The following is a 20,457-nucleotide window of genomic DNA, read 5'->3' as shown; positions in this document are numbered from 1 at the left end:
ATCAAAGGAAAGCTTCTTTATATCAGCGATGTTCAATCCAAATTTGATCTGGTGATGCAATGTGTTCTCAGCACTGTAGTCTTTATTATTTTGTTAACTTTTGTTTGTCAATCGTGCTCTTATCCTAGTGAGCAAGTGAAACTTTCTGTGAAAAAAACAGCTTTTCTTCACCCAAAATCTGACCATAAGCCGTGTGATCAGCAGAGCTACTCATGATCTGACTGGGAACAACTGCAGTATTCATCTTCTTCATGAATTCCAACAAAGGTCAAAAGCCCACTGAGGGTATTTTGATGTGGAAAATAAAGTGAACCTAAAGCTTTGATTTGATTTTCTTCCTATTTTCTGATTGAGCCTATTCAGCTAAACCTTATTCAGTGGTAACCCTAATTGACATCCACAATATCCCATGATAACTTTGTGAAAAAAGTTCCTGATTATTAAACAAGAATATTTTGACCTTTGAAGAAGATTTAGATCATGAGAAACCTTCTAAAAACTGATGATGAAATGATTTTTGTATGCACTGACCACAAAGTTATGGATTTGCAGGGGTTTTTAATGAGAGTCTAAACAAATGTCGTTACCTAACATTATGAGATAATATGATTAAAACCAAACTTTTCAAACTCATGTAGTAAATAAAAACTGAATTCAGCTTGAACGATTGCATCTCGCCACCTCAGCAACCATGCTGACTGACAAATTGCCTTGGCAGACACGACCTCTCAGCTGAAGTGTCAGGATGAACCAAACTGACAGTTTTATGAGAAGCTATAGTCTTTTTACAGGCCCACTGGGTAATAAACTGGATTTGGAAAAATTGGTTTTGTACTGGAGATAAAAACCATCAAGAGGAAAAACACACTGTGTGGTTTATTTCCTCTGACATCAACTGCAGTGAATACCAATTCAACTTACTTTTTAGCTCTACAATTCATAAATTAAGTCATGCTTCATTTTTTTCGGATTTGCGGTCATTTTTAGCTCGGTCTTCTTCATTCGTCTTCATTGTCACTGTGGTGATAGTTTGATAAGGTCCGTCTGCATGCTCTCCATCACATCTAAAGGTACAAGCAAAGCACTTGTTCTGTCGTTAAACGCCATCTAAAGCTACTATCTCGAACCCTTCAAGAAGTCGGTTCAAAAGTGTGCGTTATCTTGTTTGTCTGGTTCATTATGTCTCACCCCTCACTTTGATGGCAGGCTTTGAGTGAGTGAGGCTTTAGATGTGGACAGACAAGCTAGTGTGCAACAAACACACCCAGCCTTCACACACCCAGCCCCAGGTCTAACATAAAAAGACTTTATGGGGGCCATTAATGAACAAGCTAGCAATTAGTAAAGGGCAAAATCTACCTAGGTGTACATCTCCAGTAATATCAGAATCATGCAAACATCTTGCTACTGTATATCTAATAATATACCACGCATCTAATCACCCGTCACTCTCTTGCGTTCTGGACAACTTGCTGTGTTTGGGCTCCATTTATCTTTATGCCGCATTACGTTTTATCAAATTGGTGAATGTGTTTTTAAATTGGCTTATGTCTAATTTATGTTCCCTCCCTTCACTCTGTACAGTGTAGCTGTAACATACAACCACACACATGACATGATTAACTTCCAGCCCTGGTAAATATTAACACAAAGAAGCTGTAGTGTGACAGACAACCATTTGTGTTTTAGGCTAACCAACCTTGCTATTCTCCTGCAACACTCAACCCAGCACAACACAAAACTGTCCAAACATGGCCATAGCTGCTGGACATGGTTAACATCATTGACAGTGAGAGCAGTGTGTACCAGTGAGCTTCCATTAATTGCCTGACCTTTATATACAGTGTTTCCCCGCTAGCCAAGAAATGTTATTTACACCTGCTTGAATGAATGGACAGTGTATTAAGACTAGCTCCCTTTTCATGATGGAAATTTCATTACTCTAGATTCTATTTCCATCATCAATTATTAAAACATCGCTGCTTAATCAAGTGATCTTTTGGACACTCTTCAAATGATGACTCACAGGTCAAACAGAGTTGTGGTGAAATTGCAAGATGTATTAAAGATACATCACAATACAAAGTAGTAGTATTTGTACTTATGTAACAGCGCACGAGTGACGCTATACATTTTTTAAAATCTTACTTCAAAAATCAAAGCTATTTCTTATTTAAAACCCGCAATTTGGTTTGGATGTATCAAGGCTTCATATTAAGCTGCATAAGCTGATCTACTTGAGGGAGAAACATGAGTAATATTGTTGAGCGCTGATCTTTGTTTTTGTATCTTTCCACCAATGTACTATCCACATCTGCAGCTTTTAAACAGTACGGCCCCAGACTACTGCCTGGTAGTAAGTCTTGCATAATGAAATCTGACATGTTTCTCGTTTAGGGCTATTCTGCTTAAGCCAATACACAACGTTACTGGGGCATAGCCAATCGGGACTAGGGCATGTAGGGAGAGGCCATGCAAGATAACCCTTTGTTTAGAGTCCCTGGGCCTTGTGGCCATATCTCGCCTCAGTGAGACTGCTGTAAGCTACACAGCCTGGCCTAATTTCATCTTCAATCAGTGTCTCCAAAGCCATCAGGGATAACTAGCAGCTCCGACTCAAAACCACATTTCATTTGTGTTTATCAATTCATGATATTTTGCTCTGTGAGCTTTATTCTGGTTAATTTAGGTGAAATATTGGTGGATTGGATGCAATGGATGGTGAAAATTGAAGTTAGCAAGTAACTGTAGCTGATTAAGAGAAAAACACATAAAATATGGAGAGCAAGATTAGTTGGCTGCCTCTAGTACAAGCATCCCATGGGATAAAAATAGCCTGTGGATGAACATCCCGAACCAATGCGAAGTGAGACCTGTATTGTAATATTGTTGAAAGATAACATGCTCCTCTTCTCTAACAATAAACTTGTTCCACGGTGTAATTATGGGCAGTAATGTTAGTAATCCAACCGTTATTTAATAAATATGCAAATTTTCCTGCAATGAAGCTGCTGTGAATTTCTTCTGTGGAATGAAAAAAAAAAAAAATCCCACGGAGCACTTACCAATTTGTTACATCTACTTGGCCAGCTCATTTCACTCTAACAAATGAAACCTGATGAGGAAAGCTGTGTATGAGTTTCACCTCATACTGCAGCAGAAAGTGATGAAAAATGGATGTGCTCTTTTGGAGGGTAGTCATCCAAGTGTCCTGTAGCACACCTTGTGCCCTGTAGCCACTCCGCTTTCCCCTGTCCCCTGTGTCCCCTGCCACTAAACCCTCAGCGGGGGTATGTGGCCCTGAAGTCCCCTCGGCAGGGAGTCACCTATGAAACCCTGCACCCACGCATACCACATGCCCCGGATCATTCAGCACGGTTAGCTAAGCTGCCGCTGTTATGTACCCATTATCCATTTAACTTCTCTCTGCACGGTGTCAGCTTCCTTTTGTTAACAGTCATTCAGGTACAAAGTATTATTACACCCCGTGGAATAGGATAGCTTTTCAGAGCCATCAAGGGAAAGCATTTACCTCATTGATTATGTATCATCGTTAGAGAAAGACTGCGCATGTGGTACCTCCTCGTAACCCATCTCAGTTGCTCGCACAGGCAAAAATGAAACGAACATGGCCCTCATGCTGAAGGCCTTTGCTCTGCTCCCATGGTCCCCTTTGTTCCAGTACTTTTAATTTCGAAGCATACGCATAAGCAGCTTAACTTTTTGCCTTTTCAGTGAAAAAGGCCAAAGCTTTGTTGCTCCCGATGTCGCACAGCTTCCTTCTGCAAATCCTGACCTTACTTTTTTTATTTTTAAGATTTCCAAATACAATACACTGCAATTCCTCTAAACACTGGCATCTAAGGCTTGTCTGCAGATCCTAATTCGGCAGATATTTAGAGTGACAAACAGGAATGAAAACAGGGAGAGGAAGTACAGTAACATATTTGAGCAGTTTCATTTTATGCTGCTATTTTACATGCCCGTGTGTGAAGTGACAGTAGTTGTGTGGAAAGTGGAGGAGGCTGATACAAAGGATTAACTGATTTGCACGAAGACTGATAATTTGAAACACAGTCAGGATAGAAGACATTGAATAAATCCACTTTCCAACCCATCAGCTTCAATTTGAAAAGCGCCTTGAATCAATATGGCCATCGTTCTCAAGGATGCCATGAATCTTTCATTCCCCTATAGCGGTGGGAGCTTGTGGATTGTGTCCTCCATACCAGTTTAATGCATTTATTCTGTAAGCTGCTCATTCCCAGTCACTGCACTGTCAGCCCTGACATCTTTATTCATGAGCACACACGCTCACTGTAAATTCCTCTGAGGAGTATTAAGAGTTGTGTCTTGAAGCCGTGATGCACACCGGGGAGGATTGTGAAGAGACAGAGAGCAAAGATTATGTTAGAAGGTTTCTGTAGCTCTCATTCGCCACGCTTTAAACATTACACTGGCGCATGATGTTTCTGTGGAGTGCAGCACAGGCGTGTAAGATGGGAGGATGGGGAAACTAAATTAAGTTAAAATCCTGCTTGTCAAAAACCAAGCTGTTCGTGGTCTCGCAAACAGACCCTGGAGTGTATTGTGTAATTGCCTTGCAGGTTTCTGAAACAATCTGTTTTAACAGTGCAGCAGCTGGTTCCCAGTTTCTTCCTGATTAGTAAAAAACAAAAAACAGAAGAACAAAACAAAACAAAACAAAAAAGTCTGCACTGATGGCTGCTGATGTAGATTAAACATGTATCCATGGCCTAGAATCTAATCAAAGTCACAATTAAAAATTAAAGCTCTGACTCCTTATGATTAAATAAAACATTACGTCTCCCTTTATCCAACTTAGACTCCTCATATGCTGCTGTTTGTACATGGCTTGAGGAAAGAACGAGTTCATAACAACAATATCACACAAATGTTGGCCTCTGTTGGTACACATGCTGGTACAAAATAAAAGGAAAAAAGCAAGTTCTCATTGTGCTACTCTATAAGAGGAGTATATTTGGACTGACTCTGTACAGCCATGTCATGCTGGCCATAAAAATCTCATGCGAGAGCATGGCAGGGGGTGGTCAATCCGAGGATTTATGCCACTGAGCAGTAACATCGTATTAATTCTCTCTGACTCAGGATTGCTGTCTCTTCATTTCACCATTCATACCAGGACTAGGCTGGGCCAAAAATGAATGACAAACACGAGTCCAGCATTAAAGAGAGGGCGTTTTTATGCAAAGCTGGTAAAGCTGTTGCCTATCACATGAACAGCAATTGTACAGATTAGTGGATTGATTCACCGTCTGCTAAAGCTGCTGTGCATCTTTACTATAAAGCACAACATATCTAAATGAATCATGCATCTTAAACTATACAGCGGATGTGTCATAACTGAAATGAAAATCCAGAGACAGAAAACAGAGCAGACTTTTCAGGATGTCTGATTTCTGTGTCTCCTCCATCTCTCACTCTGTCCATCAAAACACTGTATCATGGTATCACCTGACATGCTGGTTCACACCATTTCTATTTCTATGTTAAATTCAAAACTAAGAAGAGGTGCACACTATGAATTTGGAAATCTGGCTCTTTTTCTCCGTCACCCAAGCACATGATGCTGTGTTTCTGACTGTTGTGTCTGACACCCCGACTATTACACCTCCTCTGTAATGCATACAACCAAACAGTAATAACACCACACCACACGACCACAACTATTTTCTATTGCCTTGTTGTTTAGATGTGGTTACTATACGCATACTCATAATCATCCTGATATATGAGAAGGAACAAAGTTATCTGTGTATTTGCATATGTTTGCACAAAGTTATTTTAGAACTGACTCTCCCTGCTGTTTTTCTCTCTCAGGGGTAACATCTGGAGGACATCTTGTACCTGACTTTGGCTGGTTAGTAAAAGAACAAGAGGTCACATCGTAGAGTGGACATAGTGAGGAGCTGCAGTAACGTGCTGTCCTTCTCGGCTTACAGGCATGCTGCGACAGCCATACTTTTGTGCCAGGACACTGACTCACCATCCTTCCGGTAGTATGTGATCTCAACCTTGCGCTCCTCGGACCCAACCACAGCCTGGGACACCTGGTTGATGGCGTCTTTGTCGGTCAGGTCACCGTGGAGGAAGTCACAGGTGCACGGCTTCTGCATGATGTCCGGTCTTGAGAAGCCCGTCATCTCGCAAAAGCCATCGTTGCAGTATATGATCGCACAGTTCTCCACCCTGGCATTGGCTATCACAAATTTCCGGTCTGCATGATTAAAAAAAAAAAAAAAAAAAAAAAAAGAGTATGCACTATATAGGTACAGTACGTACACCTGCCTCAGAGTTGACAATATGGAGTCAGCTCAGAAATAATAATAACCAAAAAACAAAACAAAACAATCAATAATCAAGTTGATGAAGCTCACTGGTACTGTATAGAGAAATAAGAAGCCTGAGGGTAATCAAACCTTATTTTCTAATACTTTAATTATTGATAACAGCATATATATGCACACACACATTTGTCTTCAGTTCCCACAGGACTAATGTTTTTTGTGCAGCAAACCTCATCAGAAAACTCAACAACTCACTCTGTCTTTTGTTTGTCTTCTTAAGAAAGAAAGTCATCCGTACTGTTTAGCGTTTTGCTCTGGTTACATTTGCATTTTTTTTTTGGTCTTAATGTGAATATGCCAAATCGTTTATCCTACTTTGTAGTATTCTCTCACTGACAGCAGAAATTGCACATCAAGAAGGTACTTACTCTGACCCTCGAATTTCCGAATAATTAATCCAAGAAATGTATTTTGTGGCGCAACGTGACCTCTTCTTACAGGCATGTTTATACTCAGAATATCCCACGATCTCCAGCAGAATCGCCCTCACAAGTAAATCCCGAAGTTACAGATGTTGGCTCTTTGTGCCGTTTCCTCTATCACAGACCATAGTCGACGCGAGCACTCTTCCCTCCACTTAAAACGATCTTGCCACTTCGCCGAGGAGTTCTTTAGCCCGCTTGTATGCCTGAGCATGTAAATGCCTCCTCGCCGACACGCGTGGAATCGGGGAGGATTGCCGGAGTTACATTTAGTTCGCAAAGCATTGCGCGCTGAGGATGGATGCTGGTCCTGACGCCCGCTGTGGTGGTGTGTTGGGCGCATAAAGCGGACAGTGGTTGATATGCCAAAGGGAGTGACGTTGCTCCCAGGGGGCTTAGTTCCCTCCACCTCGGGTAAGGATAAGTCCCACACTTGTGCAGTGAGACTGAGCATCTCCGAAATATGCGCTCATTTGGAACTGTATGCCATACAATCTGATTCCCTGTATGAGAATATATATATTTGACAGTACACTTTAGGCGCAGAGTGATAAAGTAGAGTGTGTTTCAAATGTACTGCCGCTGCTTATAACCTGTAGTCTACTGTATATGCACACACGTTACCATGTTTTTAAAATCCGGAAATATAGTAAGTCTGCCTGTACTTTTGCTCTGCAGTTTCATTTGCACACAGTGTTTTACGTATAATACTATACTGGGCCTAAATTACTGAGAAGTATGCGGTAATGTGTAATTCAGTTCTGCTTTTTACATGTTGACTGACTGCTTGGAGTCGTATGTGTCTTAAGCATGTAAATTTATACCAATAAATGTATAAATATTCTTAAGCCTCGATAATTAATGAGTAATTATTAAAAGAACCGTACAGCATTTTTGGATGTATTTCTTGTGCAGCTTACTAATTTAGATATCTTAAAACCCCAAGTGTCAATTTATCCCAGCTGGGAGCAGTGACTTCAGCTCACTATTGGCAGCAGGTAGATTTTGTTGCCCATGCAGAGCTGGGGTAGCTACTTACCATGATTCCAGTGTGTATTATGCTAAGCTAAGCTAAGCTAAGCTAAGCTAACTGACCGTTGGTTACAGCTTTATATTGCAGGGGCAAACATGGGATTGGCATCAATTTTCTCCTCTAACTCTCAACAAGAAAGTGAATTTAAATTGAAAGTGCATTTCTTAAAATGTCCAACTGTTCCTTTAATGAGCTAATTTCAAATCAATAGAAATTTCATTTTTTACAAAAAAGTATAGTGATTGATTTTGTATTAATATAGTACAATTAATATATGAACACATCTTATGCAAATGGAGTACCAGCAATGTCAATAATATGTTTTATTTTTAAGGCAACATTTGGTTAACTCCTACATAATGTGCGGAATATAATATTTCTTATGCCAAACTGTAATTATTATAACAAACCCTAAGCCTAACATTTTTTAACATTATGAATGTTTAGTAAAACACCTGTTTCTCCAAACAGTGATTTAATTCTAGTTCTGGGTGTTTTCAATGAGCATTTCTGTGACCACGCTACAAGTGTGACACATATTCACACGCACACAAAATCTATTTAACGCACAGTACGTACACCTATAATACAGTCATATACTCTGTGCACTTATTTCACCCGAAACAGCCTTTTCTCGGGATAGTGTGGGCGTGCACAGGCTGCACTTGATTGACATCTGCATGATTCTTCTGTGGGTTTTGTAACACCTGTGAGGGCGGTGCACAAATGACAAAATCACACCTTGACAATTCTCTTTACATATACTTAGATGACCTTATATTGTTTATGACCCAGCTTTAACCCCAGCTGAGGTCAGTTCAGTCAGAATAACAAAAAACTTGTTAAGGTTTGCTGACTTTTCAGGTGTTTGACTGCCAAGAGCTCCTTAAAGTTGCTGTCTGTGGAGCTGAAGAGGATGATGGAAAACTTGATTAGGTATATACTTGGTGCAAACTTTCTTTTTCTAACACTGTGCAGAAAAAAGATCCAGAAAGAAGATCCTTTGGGTGTAGTTGGGTTTAACCACTGTTTGGTCTACAGTTGGTGATGTGTTCACTGACATTGGTTAACACGACTTGTTGGGCTGAAACAGGAAGAGTTCTTTTAGGAGGGTCATTTGAATTTACCTTTGAGACTAGTGTTAACAGCTGAAACTAGATTAGGAGTTTCTTTTTCCACGCCTGTGAATTCAGTGGTGTATTAGGCCTTGTTTGGACCAGTTATCAGTTTTTTTCAGGACTGTGTTCGCCTATCAATTAGTGAAAAAATACATACAGTTTTAAAACACTAGTTTACTTTAGGCTTCAATTATGATGATGGATGGGTGGATCATCTGCCCACATAGAGTTTAGATGAAAGTTGCAGGGAGACACACTGTCAGACTCAGCCGTGGATTCATAAACAGGACTAGCAACACTTTAAAATTACAGCTAATCATATGATAGAATACTTTCATGTTGCTGGTTGATAATGATAATTGTTAGGTATCCTCTCAGCTCAGCATTTTAATTGGTTTGCTTTTACATCTACACCGTGCAGGTAGCCAAGTTCTGGGGCTGTTGTTTCTAACTTGTCGAAAGGGCCTTTGTCAGCAACAATCAAGTCAAGTGGAGTCAGTTTTATGCACATTGCCCAATATCACAAACTTTACAATTTGTACCGTATCAAACTTTGCTTCCTTAGACCCTCACAACATAGCAAAATCTATTTATACGTAGCCCACTACATCAGGAAAGGCTACATGAAAGACAAAATTTTAATATATATCCTTAAGATATATCCTTAAGAACCATTTTTATGGCTGTTATATCATCTAAAGTGATTTCACCACAACTTTAGTACAACCACATTTGTTCATGAAGTGAGCAGCATATGCTGAACGACTTTTATGCTGTATCCTGGGGATCCCACATGCTTGTATGTGTTTCCACATGACTTACCAATAAAGTCAGCACGTGGTGAGCTTGACTGTGGTGCTGTCCATGGTCCTGCAGCTTCACTACCACTCTGAGTCCTCTGGGAGCTGGGGAAAAGCTGATGTATTTCACTGACGTGCAATCGCCTGCATGCAGTCACATAAACATAAACCAGCACACACATGCACACACTTTTTTGCAAAATCATTTTTTTTCTCTGTCATTCATGGGATTTTCACGATTTTTATGAATGGGTGCCTGTAAATATAAAGTTTAGCTAATCTGTGAGGAATGCAGGCAACAGCCAGGCAGTAATACAATGAAAATATATGCATAATGCAAACCCTCACTCAGTCTCCAAACATCTGTCTCAGTATTTCAGCTCCAGCTCATCACCCATCTGGCCAATTGAGGCCAAGAGGACAGACTGAATGAATGCATAAATACAAACCCGACATCATATACTGCATGAATTTCAAGATTACTTTTGTGTTTATTGGTATCTAGCTAATCACAACCCAATGTGGGATGCATTTTTTGGGGTTTTACTCAAAATATCAGGCCATATCATCATGTAGAATGAAAAAAGCATGAGTCCTCAGTACTTAATACTTGTGGACATTATACAGCTTGGATAGCGGTTTTCTCACTTTTCAAAAACCATGCGAGATAATCTTGTCGTGCTTATTTCCTCCTGTACCCATACACAGAGAGCACCCCAGGCGCTCGGTTGGCTGTATTTTATTAAATCACTGTTGCATTAAGCCAGCGTGCAGCTCACATCCATTACTCACAACACAGCTTCAGTTGAACCCTCCAGAGGTTGGTCATTATTCACTAACAATTAAGTTACAAAGTCATGACTGTTTTTTCCATTGTCCATTTAGCTTAGCATCTTAGGACAAAAATCCAGCTGATCGACTGTCCATTTTAGTACCTGAAGTCCGAACTATAACTTACAGTATTATGACTAATGTGAGAAATATCATTGTTGTATGCACTGCAGTTCTGGAAACATACTTGATTAATGCTGGCACATTTGCTGACTGGTAAAAGCAAAGGGTAGCAATGGGTGGGTGAGGGGTGATACTTACTGATAGCTGCATACAAGGGAAGCAATATTCCAGGGAGGGCTGTGTGCCCTTGGGTGAAGACAGACTGTAGTGCTTTCTCATCTCACAATGCATCTGCACCATATATGTGAACTACACTTGAAATAAAGACATCATATTCTGCCAGAGCTATTTTTCCATCTTCAATAACTCAGGTAGTGGAGACAAAGAGAGCAAAGGTTCAGTATTTAACCTTTAATTCTATAGCGAGCTTTATCTCTTACTTAAGGTATCTACTATATGTTCTGTATTTTAAATGGTTTGTAAGTGTTAAAAGTACTATATACTCAATGATGCATTAAATACTAAAGCTGAAATAACAGTTTACAGTAAAGGGGATGGAAGTTGGGATCAGCAATATGAACAGACAGCACTCCACTCAACTAGGTGCAATGAAAATTGAGTGAAACCTCAAACCTGTACCGCACAGATCTTATTACACTCATGGTAAGAGTGCATTTGCTCTAATGGCATGCTACCTGATCTTTATCTTCAAACGATGCAAATGAAACAAGATGCATGAATGCATTAAATTTTCCATTAAATACAGGCTGTGGCGTCTGTGACTAAGTAAGATGACGACATCCATCACTCTGTGGGTCCAAGATTAGTAATTGGTCTGTCAGGTTACAATAGTTTCAGCTTTGAGTGATTCCAAAAGGAGAGAGGATGGTGATTTAGTGAAGAAAGGGCACCCAGATACAGACCTGAATGCCAGAAAACAGCCATCTTTTGTGGAACAAAACGAGTGTCTACCTGCTCCAGCAGAGATTGCTGTTTCACAGCTGAGCTCAGCCATGGGTCTTATTACATTACATTGCATTACGTTACAGTACATTAGACTTTCAAAATAAATCTCTCTATATATATTTTTTATATATAAGTGTAAAGCCTCATGGGATTCCAGTACTAAAGCTTTCTGGATACTGTAAGGTTGTTTTGAAGATCATGCCACCATTCATTCATTCGGTCATTCATTCATTCATTCCACATAATCTCTGAGAATTTAGAGCAATTTGAAAAACAGCTGCAGCCACAGCAGCATCCACAGCCGAGATCCTAATCCAGGTCTCACGGCAGTATAGCTCTCTCTCTGCCTCTCATTTTTCTCCCTCACCCCTTCTACTTTCTCTTCTCCTGTGGCCCATACACATACACCAATGAAGCACAGTTGCAGGGCTTACTCATTGTCCACATAAACCATTACGGCCCTGTCTCGGAGAATAATCCACTAGTGCAAAACACTAGAGTGCTATTGCTGCTTTTGCTGCTGTGCCCTACCCCATATGCCACTGCACACATTCACCACCATCTGCCAGCAATAGAAAAAAAAATGCTGAAAAAAAGTCCACCCTGGACTTTTAGCTTAGTACATGACTTCATAATATAATTTAATCTACCAGAGGTCAGCACTTTTTTCCTCTCATACAGACTGAAAAATGCTCTCTGAGAAAGGGTTTCTTAAAATTAGATGAAAAATATGTAAAACATTAAATTAAAGCATCAACTGCTATTTTCTCCCGGTGCTGTAGGGTGCAAAGATTGTTTTAAAATGCCTTGTATCATGCATGTCTAGCTAGAAGGATTTGCAGGGTCAGAAATACTTCAGCATCTGTCCCCCCATGTCAACACTGTGAGGAGACAAGTGCTTGGTGCCATGTCAGTGCAGCTGCAGTCTCTCAGCACAAGCACCATATGTTGCCACCCACAAATAGGCTACAAAGTCATCTGACAGTGAAGCGCCGCCTGTGTGACTTGCTTTGCCATTTGCCTTTGTCCAGGATGTGCCTGCTGATTCATCACAAAGCCGGCATCTTCTGTAGGTCAGCCATCCATTGTTGTCATCAGACTGTGTGCAGTGGCAGGAGTATTAGTCCTGATATGTAAAGCTAACATGAATCCTGCATGAAGAAAAACTCAGTTTACAGATTACATACAATTGGGGTTAAAGCATCACGATAATAAACATAAGAATAAACACGTTTCAGTTAAGAATAACGTCCCTCAGATTACTTGAACAAAAGATAATTAGGATCAGAACTGATAATAATCATCTATCATCCTCATTTATCACTTGAGGTGGCATTAAAGCTTTTCATCTTGTCCTAATGATAGGAGTTTCCCACTGAGGTCATCAAAAGCCTCCCTTTTTTCCTCCGGTGGAAATGGCTCTTCAAGGCTACAGCCAAACATCATTATAGATCATTTATTTGTGATTACCTTAGATTACACGCAAAGGGCGCCACCAATGGACTTTTTCCCAGTAACAGTTTACATTTATAAAAAATCTGACGCTGACTAAATAAACAGCAATCCAAATCACTTTAATGACCTTCTTATTAAGCCCTTTGAGACAAACTGCTTGTAAAAATGGGCTATACAAATAAAGTTGACTTGACTTGACTTGACTTATCCCACTGTAGATCAATCATCCAAGAAGACATAAACAGCAACTGTATATCTGTGTGTATGTCTACCACCGGTACAACAGCAGCCACGAACAGAAACATATCTTTTCGAGTGAAACCTCAAAATTTTAAAACCCTAAATATTTCAGAAAAACTAACATAATATATTAATATTTTGACCACTGATATTAATACTGATAGCACTGGTTGTTGAGAGCAGACACTGATGGTATATATGAAAGGTGTGGCGATGTCCCTCAATAGTCATGGTGGCAGCAGGCTAAGCAAGACAGTCCCAACATCCCTCAAGGTTTTCCAGCTCCCAGGGGTCCTGAGGTATTCCCAGGCCAGATACAACATATAATCCTGGGGATATGCGTAATCCCTCCAGAATGTTCCTGGTTTGGTTATACTGTTTTAATGGAAATCTAATTAGGTTTCTTGTATATCTAGTTGTGGTGTGGCTGCGTCCTAATTGATCCATGTGTGATGTGTGCTCTGTAGCTCCACAGTGAAGAGGTAGTCCATAGATTCTTTTTTTTTTAGTTAAGTTTAAGTTTAAGTTTAGAGGATTCATTAATGTAATACTTTTACCTTTGAGGAAAGGATTCAGCTTTCGCCTCTCCCCTATTTCAGCCAAAGTACACAGCCAGCCATCTTTACTGGTGTTGTTTTTAAGCACGGGCCCATACTGAGCAAGGTAACCTAACATGGCAGATTGCTGCCTCGCCTGACCCGACCATGCCATCTGGTCGATGTTTTTGTTATAAACTGTCTGGTATTTTAAACAGCTTCTTCAATGATATTCATACCGTTTCTGTATTCTGGAATTTTGAATCTGCTAACTTTTGTGAACCTGAACTAAATGAATCTCTCTGAATTTTTTGCTTTATTTAGTGGGAGCGCTTGTGGTACACTCAGCCCTCTTTGCATGCAGTGTGGTAGGCCTGAAAGGTGGTGGTCACTTTAAGAGTCTTGAAGGTTGGCTTTTCCTTGTGGTGTAAGTTGTGATGTTGGCAGTGATCACAGAGTGCACATGTGGTGGCTTCTTTTGGGTCTGCAACAGAATCTCCCTGCGGTAAGTGCCATGCATATTTAATTGCTATCAGTGTATTCTTTTCTGTGTTCTATCCCACAGGGAAGTCAGTAGGTGTTTCAGCATTTTAGCTAACTGTTTATCATTACTGGAAATTAAAAGTTTGACTTGTGATTGTTTCCTCTCTGTTTTTCCTCAGGGCCTCAGCTGTGGGCAATTATTACATTTTGATAAACATTAATATGTAATATGAATGCAAGTATCCTGCCCACATAGAACCCATACAACTTTGCTGCAGGCTTATTATGGCCTTTAGGCTTTTATCTGTCCGCCTTGGATGCTCTGTTGGGACACGCCTAAGTTTGAGACTTCCTCTCAGTGACTCACAGTTACAGTTACACTTACAGAAGCAACTCTCTCACTCTATTCCCCAGGGAAAAACTCAGCCTCAGTGTCCTCACAACCACTCAGTGCCTCCCACCCTTTGCAACTCTAGAAAAGGAGAGAGTCTAGCCCCTCTCCGGGAGCTTGGATCTGTGGTTTAGTTCCAGACCCAGTGCTATGCATAGAACTAAGCCCAATTATCTAGATCACCAGGGGTCAGCACACCAGTGTCCCTTGCAATGACCCCAGTGCTTATCCCTGCGGGTGGTGGGCCTACATTTGAGGGTTCTAAGTAGTTCTTTAAGACTATGCTCAGCAGAGAGTCAAGGCCATCTTTTTCCTAAAACAAATATCATCAAGATGCTGAAAATCTCCAGCTATTGCCGTCCTCTTGGCAAGTTTGAGGAGGAGCTGTTCATTACCACTGTTGTCAGAGTGCTGGCAGGGCTCAATGGAGTGATTATCTCATTTTAGTTATCCAGTCTGTGATCAGAGGTTACTATGGAAACTGGTGTGCCCCAGTAGATGTGCCACTGCCCCTCTCCCCCTGGCAATGTCGCTACCTCTCATACAATTGCTCTGTGGTGGTGCTGTCACGATGTTTTCATCATAACTGAGCCGTTCTTTGTGAATTAACACTATAATACAAAATATACTATGTCTCTGACTTTTATTTTAAGCAGCAGGTTGAGCTGGGTATTGTAGAAACTGTTTTGTTTTGATTGACAGAGCTTTGGATCAGTTGAATATAACTAAATGTCACCTTTCATGTCATTTGATAGCAGCAGTGTGAGGTTGTGTATTATGTTTTGACTGTAGGCAAAGAAAAGCCCATTCACTTCCTGTTCAGTCTGCTTGGCAAAGGACACATGACAGACTAGTCTGACTCCAGCTCTGTGTCTTTGGAGGGAAGCCAATATAACAAAGTGCTTCTCTACATCCAAACAAACCAACACAGATGCTGTCATGCATAACACAGACAGCCCGCATTTACCGTCTATGAAATTTCAAAAAAAACAAAAAACAAAAACATATTTAAAACAGAATTAATAAAAAAATATATATATTTTTTTTAAAGTTTAGGTCTGTAGTCCAAACTGTCATTAAGACTGGCAGCTACATGCATGTATTTCCACTACAGACATATGCAGCCACCAGTCTAGCGAATGTCATGAATCACTCGCAGACTGAAAAAGGGTGCATGGGCCTTTGATGGTGAAATATTTATATATTAGAGCAATATAGCTTGCCTAAGCAATTTTTAATGACTATTCCCTGGTGCTATACTGTACACCTATTTCTCTCTGATCTCCACTGTTATCTATGGATGCAATTATCTGTAAGTTCTGATGTCCAAGAAAAGGTGAGGAAGCACTCAGGGATAATCTCAGAATAAATGTCCTAGAAAAAGCAAGCATGGTGCATGTCCCATCCTTCAGTATTTGCAATGCGTACATTATAGCTTCATATCTGCAGAATCACAGAAGTATCGTATAGGTCAGCAGTAAGTTTAATTTGAAGCACAACTCATGTAATCTCTTAATGGAAGAATGTATACGGAGTTAAAATTTCACAACCAGATGGGACGGGTTCTGGTTATTTGAGCACCTTTTGCTGTGGATACTGAAAATATCCACAGCAAGACAGCTGTACAAATGGCTTTATTGCATTTATTCCCCTAGAAATTACTTGGGATTATCTTAAATTAATTTATATAGACATTTTTTGTCGAACTTTGAGAGATTTATTGTTGCATAAAGCTAATTTTGTTTAAATGGATTTGTCACTATTACTAGTTACACTTCTCTGGTATCCATTGCAACAGTTACTTTTAATTGAAAGTTGAAATGTAACTTTCCAATGATCTCAATACATTTTGTCGGCTAGGTGGCAGGATACAGGGATAAATGACTGTGTGCTGACACCGTGTGGTCGCTACCGCATGTTACATGTAGTGTTGATGTGACATCTACTGAATCCTGTAGCACAAGACAAACTTGTGGGGATGGGGACATGGAGAGAGAGAGAAAGGCAGTTCATGTTGGCTAGATTAAACTATATTACAGATTGAGTTAGGGACCTCTCCCCTATTAACCAAGGAAAATAAGCCAAATCCCTGCTGCCACATTCAGTCGGTCTATAACATTAATCCACCCTGCACCCTACTAGCCGTGATTATAGTCTAATTATGGCAATTCAGACTAACTAAACTACAGAGTAACAAAACTTAATGTACTGTAACGTACTGCATGTAGATGAACCCCTGAGTATAAAAACGACCAACTGAAATTTGTTTAAAAGTGTAAACATGTAGTGCTTTTCATCCAGCAAAATACGCAGCTCCAGCGTTTACTTTTACCTGTACACGGGCCGTCTTTGCTCTTTCCAATATGGCGGCGACATTGACGTATCACAGCAACGAGCCGAAGCAGCTGGTGCGGCGTATCCTGTGTGCCCCTTAAGCTAATCACGAATGCTAATCGCTAGCATCGTTGATTGTCCTTCCGCTGAAGCGCGAGTGCTTATCAGTAGCAGTAGAGCTTCAAACACATGTACCAGCGCTTGTACAACAACTCAGTTTCACAGTAGTATTTGTGACAAAACACGTTAAAATGTTAACAGCTAGTGTATTTTGTCATAGTAAGTCCTAACATCGCTGACATAACCACTGGTAAACTTTGAACACGCTCTGTTGACCTTTTAAAGCTAGCACATACATAGACTTAACATTTAGTTGTTTTATAACCCAGCATGGCGCTACACTGTGATTTTCATCACAGGTGTTGTCTCTTATTTCGAGGTAAATGGTGCATGGGCCAATGAAATCAATTTCTGCGTTACAGGTAGCACAGCTGACAATGGGAAATGTTTCCAGGAGAAACTGTGCAGCATTATTTTCTAAATATGGCACATGCTTGGGTTTTCTCTATTTGTATGTTTCTGCAAATATTTCACTTAAGTAGGCTGTAGACTACAGGCGTTTTACTATGGAGTATTTTTCATACTTTTATACTTAAATAAAAGATCTGAATACTTACCACCATACCATCGTTTTCATAACATTTTTATTTGTGGGGCAAAAGAGGTAAAGTTGCCACGTTTTCACATCAACTGACATAAAAACAGATTTCATTAAAAAAAAATTATCAATTAAATCTACTTTTAACATATTTATGGTGTTTAAACTGTTAAATTTTTCTCAGGTATGTTTTCATGCAGATAATGTGTCATGGCACATGCTCTAGATACAAAACCGTACGTACATAAATGCTTTGAGTGCCATCTGAAGTCAGGCCTAATGTGGAGTTCGATATGTGCACCTTCAAGTACTAGTAGAAACAAAAGAATCACAAACACGGTGCTTTATGGAATATGTATGTTCCTACTAGTATGTGACCAAGACTGTGCACATAAAGAGTGTGAATGTGTTTGACTGACAGGGAGGGAAGTCTAGGCTGCACTGAATAAATTTGGTCTGGCATTGATACCCCATCCTCTCTGGGATGTCAATGAATTTCTATTATTATTGCCAACTGTAACACAGTTAAAGTCAATTATTGTTGTAGCACATTTCTGCAAAAAGTCTGTGGTGATGTAATGATTCACCAAAACAAACTCTGCTCACACTTTAAACAGAAGAGGGCAGTGTTGACCAAGATATAACTAAGAAGACCACAACTAGTCAATCAGTTTAATGTATTTTATTGTACTTACTTAAATGTATGACATTCTCCTCAAATCGTGTTTCTATATGAAAATTTCCAAACTCTAAATAAACAATATTTTTCAAAAGCGAGATCACTTATTTTTTTGTTTTATTCTAACCTACACAACCATGGACTAAACACTTTGGTTTCAATACTTATGCACAAAAGAGGGTATGTATCATGACCCAGGCATGCAAACAAGTTCTCTACCCTAACTTAACACTAATTTAGCTTTAGGTTACTATAGCTTAGGACTCATGCTCTCACTGCTCATCTGGCTGGAAGGACCAAACCTGTGGCCCTGTGTGTGTCGGCCTACCACACTGGGAATTAACAGTGGAAGGTTATACTGTAAGCCTGTCTAGACTTGCCAGAGGCAGGGTGAGAAGCATTGAGACAGCCTTAGACCTGACAAAAGACAGACAGTGATAGATAGATAGATAGATAGATAGATAGATAGATAGATAGATAGATAGATAGATAGTACATCTAACTATTCTACAACTGCATGTATTTTAAACTTGCTTCGTGGCCGCAGACTGGTGAATAATAGTGTCAATGTCATGTAAATCCTTCCTAGTTGGGTTGATTCTTAGTGAGAAATCCGTGTTAGGGAGCAGAGTAAGTATACTTTGAAGTTGCCTCTCCAATGAAGAAAGGTGGTTGGTGTTAAAAGTCATTCTTAAGTGTGGCACTGATGATAGAAAGTTGTTCTTGTGAGGGGGGGAAATGGTGCCATATGAATGTAACATTCATATCATTTGAATTATGAATCAGAGTAATGTTCTAAGCTGATGAATATTTAAAGGATTGAGTATACAGATCATCATATTGACAATGGGAGAATACTAATGTCCTCTTCTCGGAGTCTGATTAGAGGTTAAGCAGAATGCAAACTGCATAATTTATTTTCATTCTTGCGTTTTTGTACCTTTTGATTTAGCTCCTCTTTTTAGGTTTGATAACTTCTTTGTGCAGAAGTCCATCCCTTTTTAAACTGAAATACGGTAAGGTGCAGCATGCAAATGAAGGATAATTGGTGTCATTTGTTTTATGTCTATGTCAAAGAAAGTTAAAGATGTATTTGGACTTATAATGGGCAAAGTATTTCAAGTGCACAGGACCAACTCGGTAGGCACAGTAGTGTAATGTAAGTAAGCCTTGTTCGAGGCTCATGCTTTAGTAGTTGACATACATGCAGTGCCAGCTGTCCCCACTGACACAGACATTGTCCACAGTCTATTAAATTGAATGTTGTATTTAACTGGTTTGGAGCCAGGGCAAAGTTACATGCTTTTGTATCATTCTAACTCCTTTCTCTGGTGGAATGTGCTTATTTCAGGGAGAGACAGGCAGAGAGAGAAAGTGGGAGTGCGAGCCCATGCAGGTGAGAGTGTCTAACAGTGAGGAAATCAATATGATGTAAATTATTAAGAGCTCAGGAATGTGTCTGACCCCTACTGTCTTGCAGCAGGCTGGGCTCTGAAGGCTGGCAGGTGGACGCGAGCTTGGACTCTCCCTCTAACACTCATTAGTGGCTGGGAGCCGGGGCTCCTTGTGAGTGGGAAGGCAGGGATCACAGCGGGGAAGTGATGGCCCAGGCCTCTCACATCCCGGCTCAGCCTTCGCTCTGGCTCTGCCAGCCTCTCCCTGGAAGCTCATTAGTAAGTGCACTGATGCATAAGAGCTAGTCATTAGCTGGGCTTTTTTTCCGTCTTCATCTCTCTTTCCCTCGACACCATGTCTGATCCTGAAGACCGGTGGCAGTGCTGGTTTAAAAGACGAGAGAAGTCCGCGTTACCGCAGGTACTCTAGACATATGGATATGAGACAGTGGTAGCCATCAGATTTTTTCCCCCCTTTCTTATAGGGGTGTAGGGTGGGGGTGTCAATTTGGAGTTCTTCAACTGGAGTCCATCCATAGTCCTTCAACCAAAGAGTAAACATTAGCGCTTGACCAGGACTTTGGCTGAGCGCCCCTTTCTTCCTCCATGGTTGGTTTTGATCTCGGGTATTTGCTTTTGCTTCTGGCCAGATCCCCTCAGCACCT

General features: G+C 40.3%; 1 protein-coding gene and 1 long non-coding RNA gene across 3 annotated transcripts in view; both read right to left on the bottom strand.

Moving 5' to 3' along the window:
• LOC124067271 (potassium voltage-gated channel subfamily H member 7) overlaps nt 1-10,238 on the bottom strand; it is a 37,344-nt gene extending 27,106 nt beyond the window's left edge. Inside the window, exons 1-2 of one of the 2 annotated variants that reach the window (XM_046404501.1) lie at nt 9,785-10,238; nt 6,029-6,259 (exon numbers count right to left, since the gene is read on the bottom strand). In XM_046404501.1, the coding sequence (XP_046260457.1) occupies nt 6,029-6,259; nt 9,785-9,968 (415 nt within the window). In that variant the 5' untranslated portion in view covers nt 9,969-10,238. Of the gene's footprint in view, nt 1-6,028; nt 6,260-6,757; nt 7,696-9,784 lie in introns of those variants that run through there. The other variant, XM_046404502.1, reaches the window with a different exon arrangement.
• A 2,124-nt stretch (nt 10,239-12,362) lies between these two features.
• Nucleotides 12,363-17,483, bottom strand: LOC124067272. Its single transcript, XR_006844734.1, has 2 exons — nt 17,060-17,483; nt 12,363-12,773 (listed from the first exon to the last, which is right to left on the bottom strand). It is a non-coding gene; the product is annotated as an uncharacterized LOC124067272 (long non-coding RNA).
• Nucleotides 17,484-20,457: the final 2,974 nt, after the last annotated feature.

This window comes from Scatophagus argus, chromosome 11, assembly GCF_020382885.2.
Source record: "Scatophagus argus isolate fScaArg1 chromosome 11, fScaArg1.pri, whole genome shotgun sequence".
Taxonomy (NCBI): Eukaryota; Metazoa; Chordata; class Actinopteri; family Scatophagidae; genus Scatophagus; species Scatophagus argus.
Note: the sequence above shows the minus strand (reverse complement) of the source record. Positions and strands in the feature narration are given on the sequence as shown.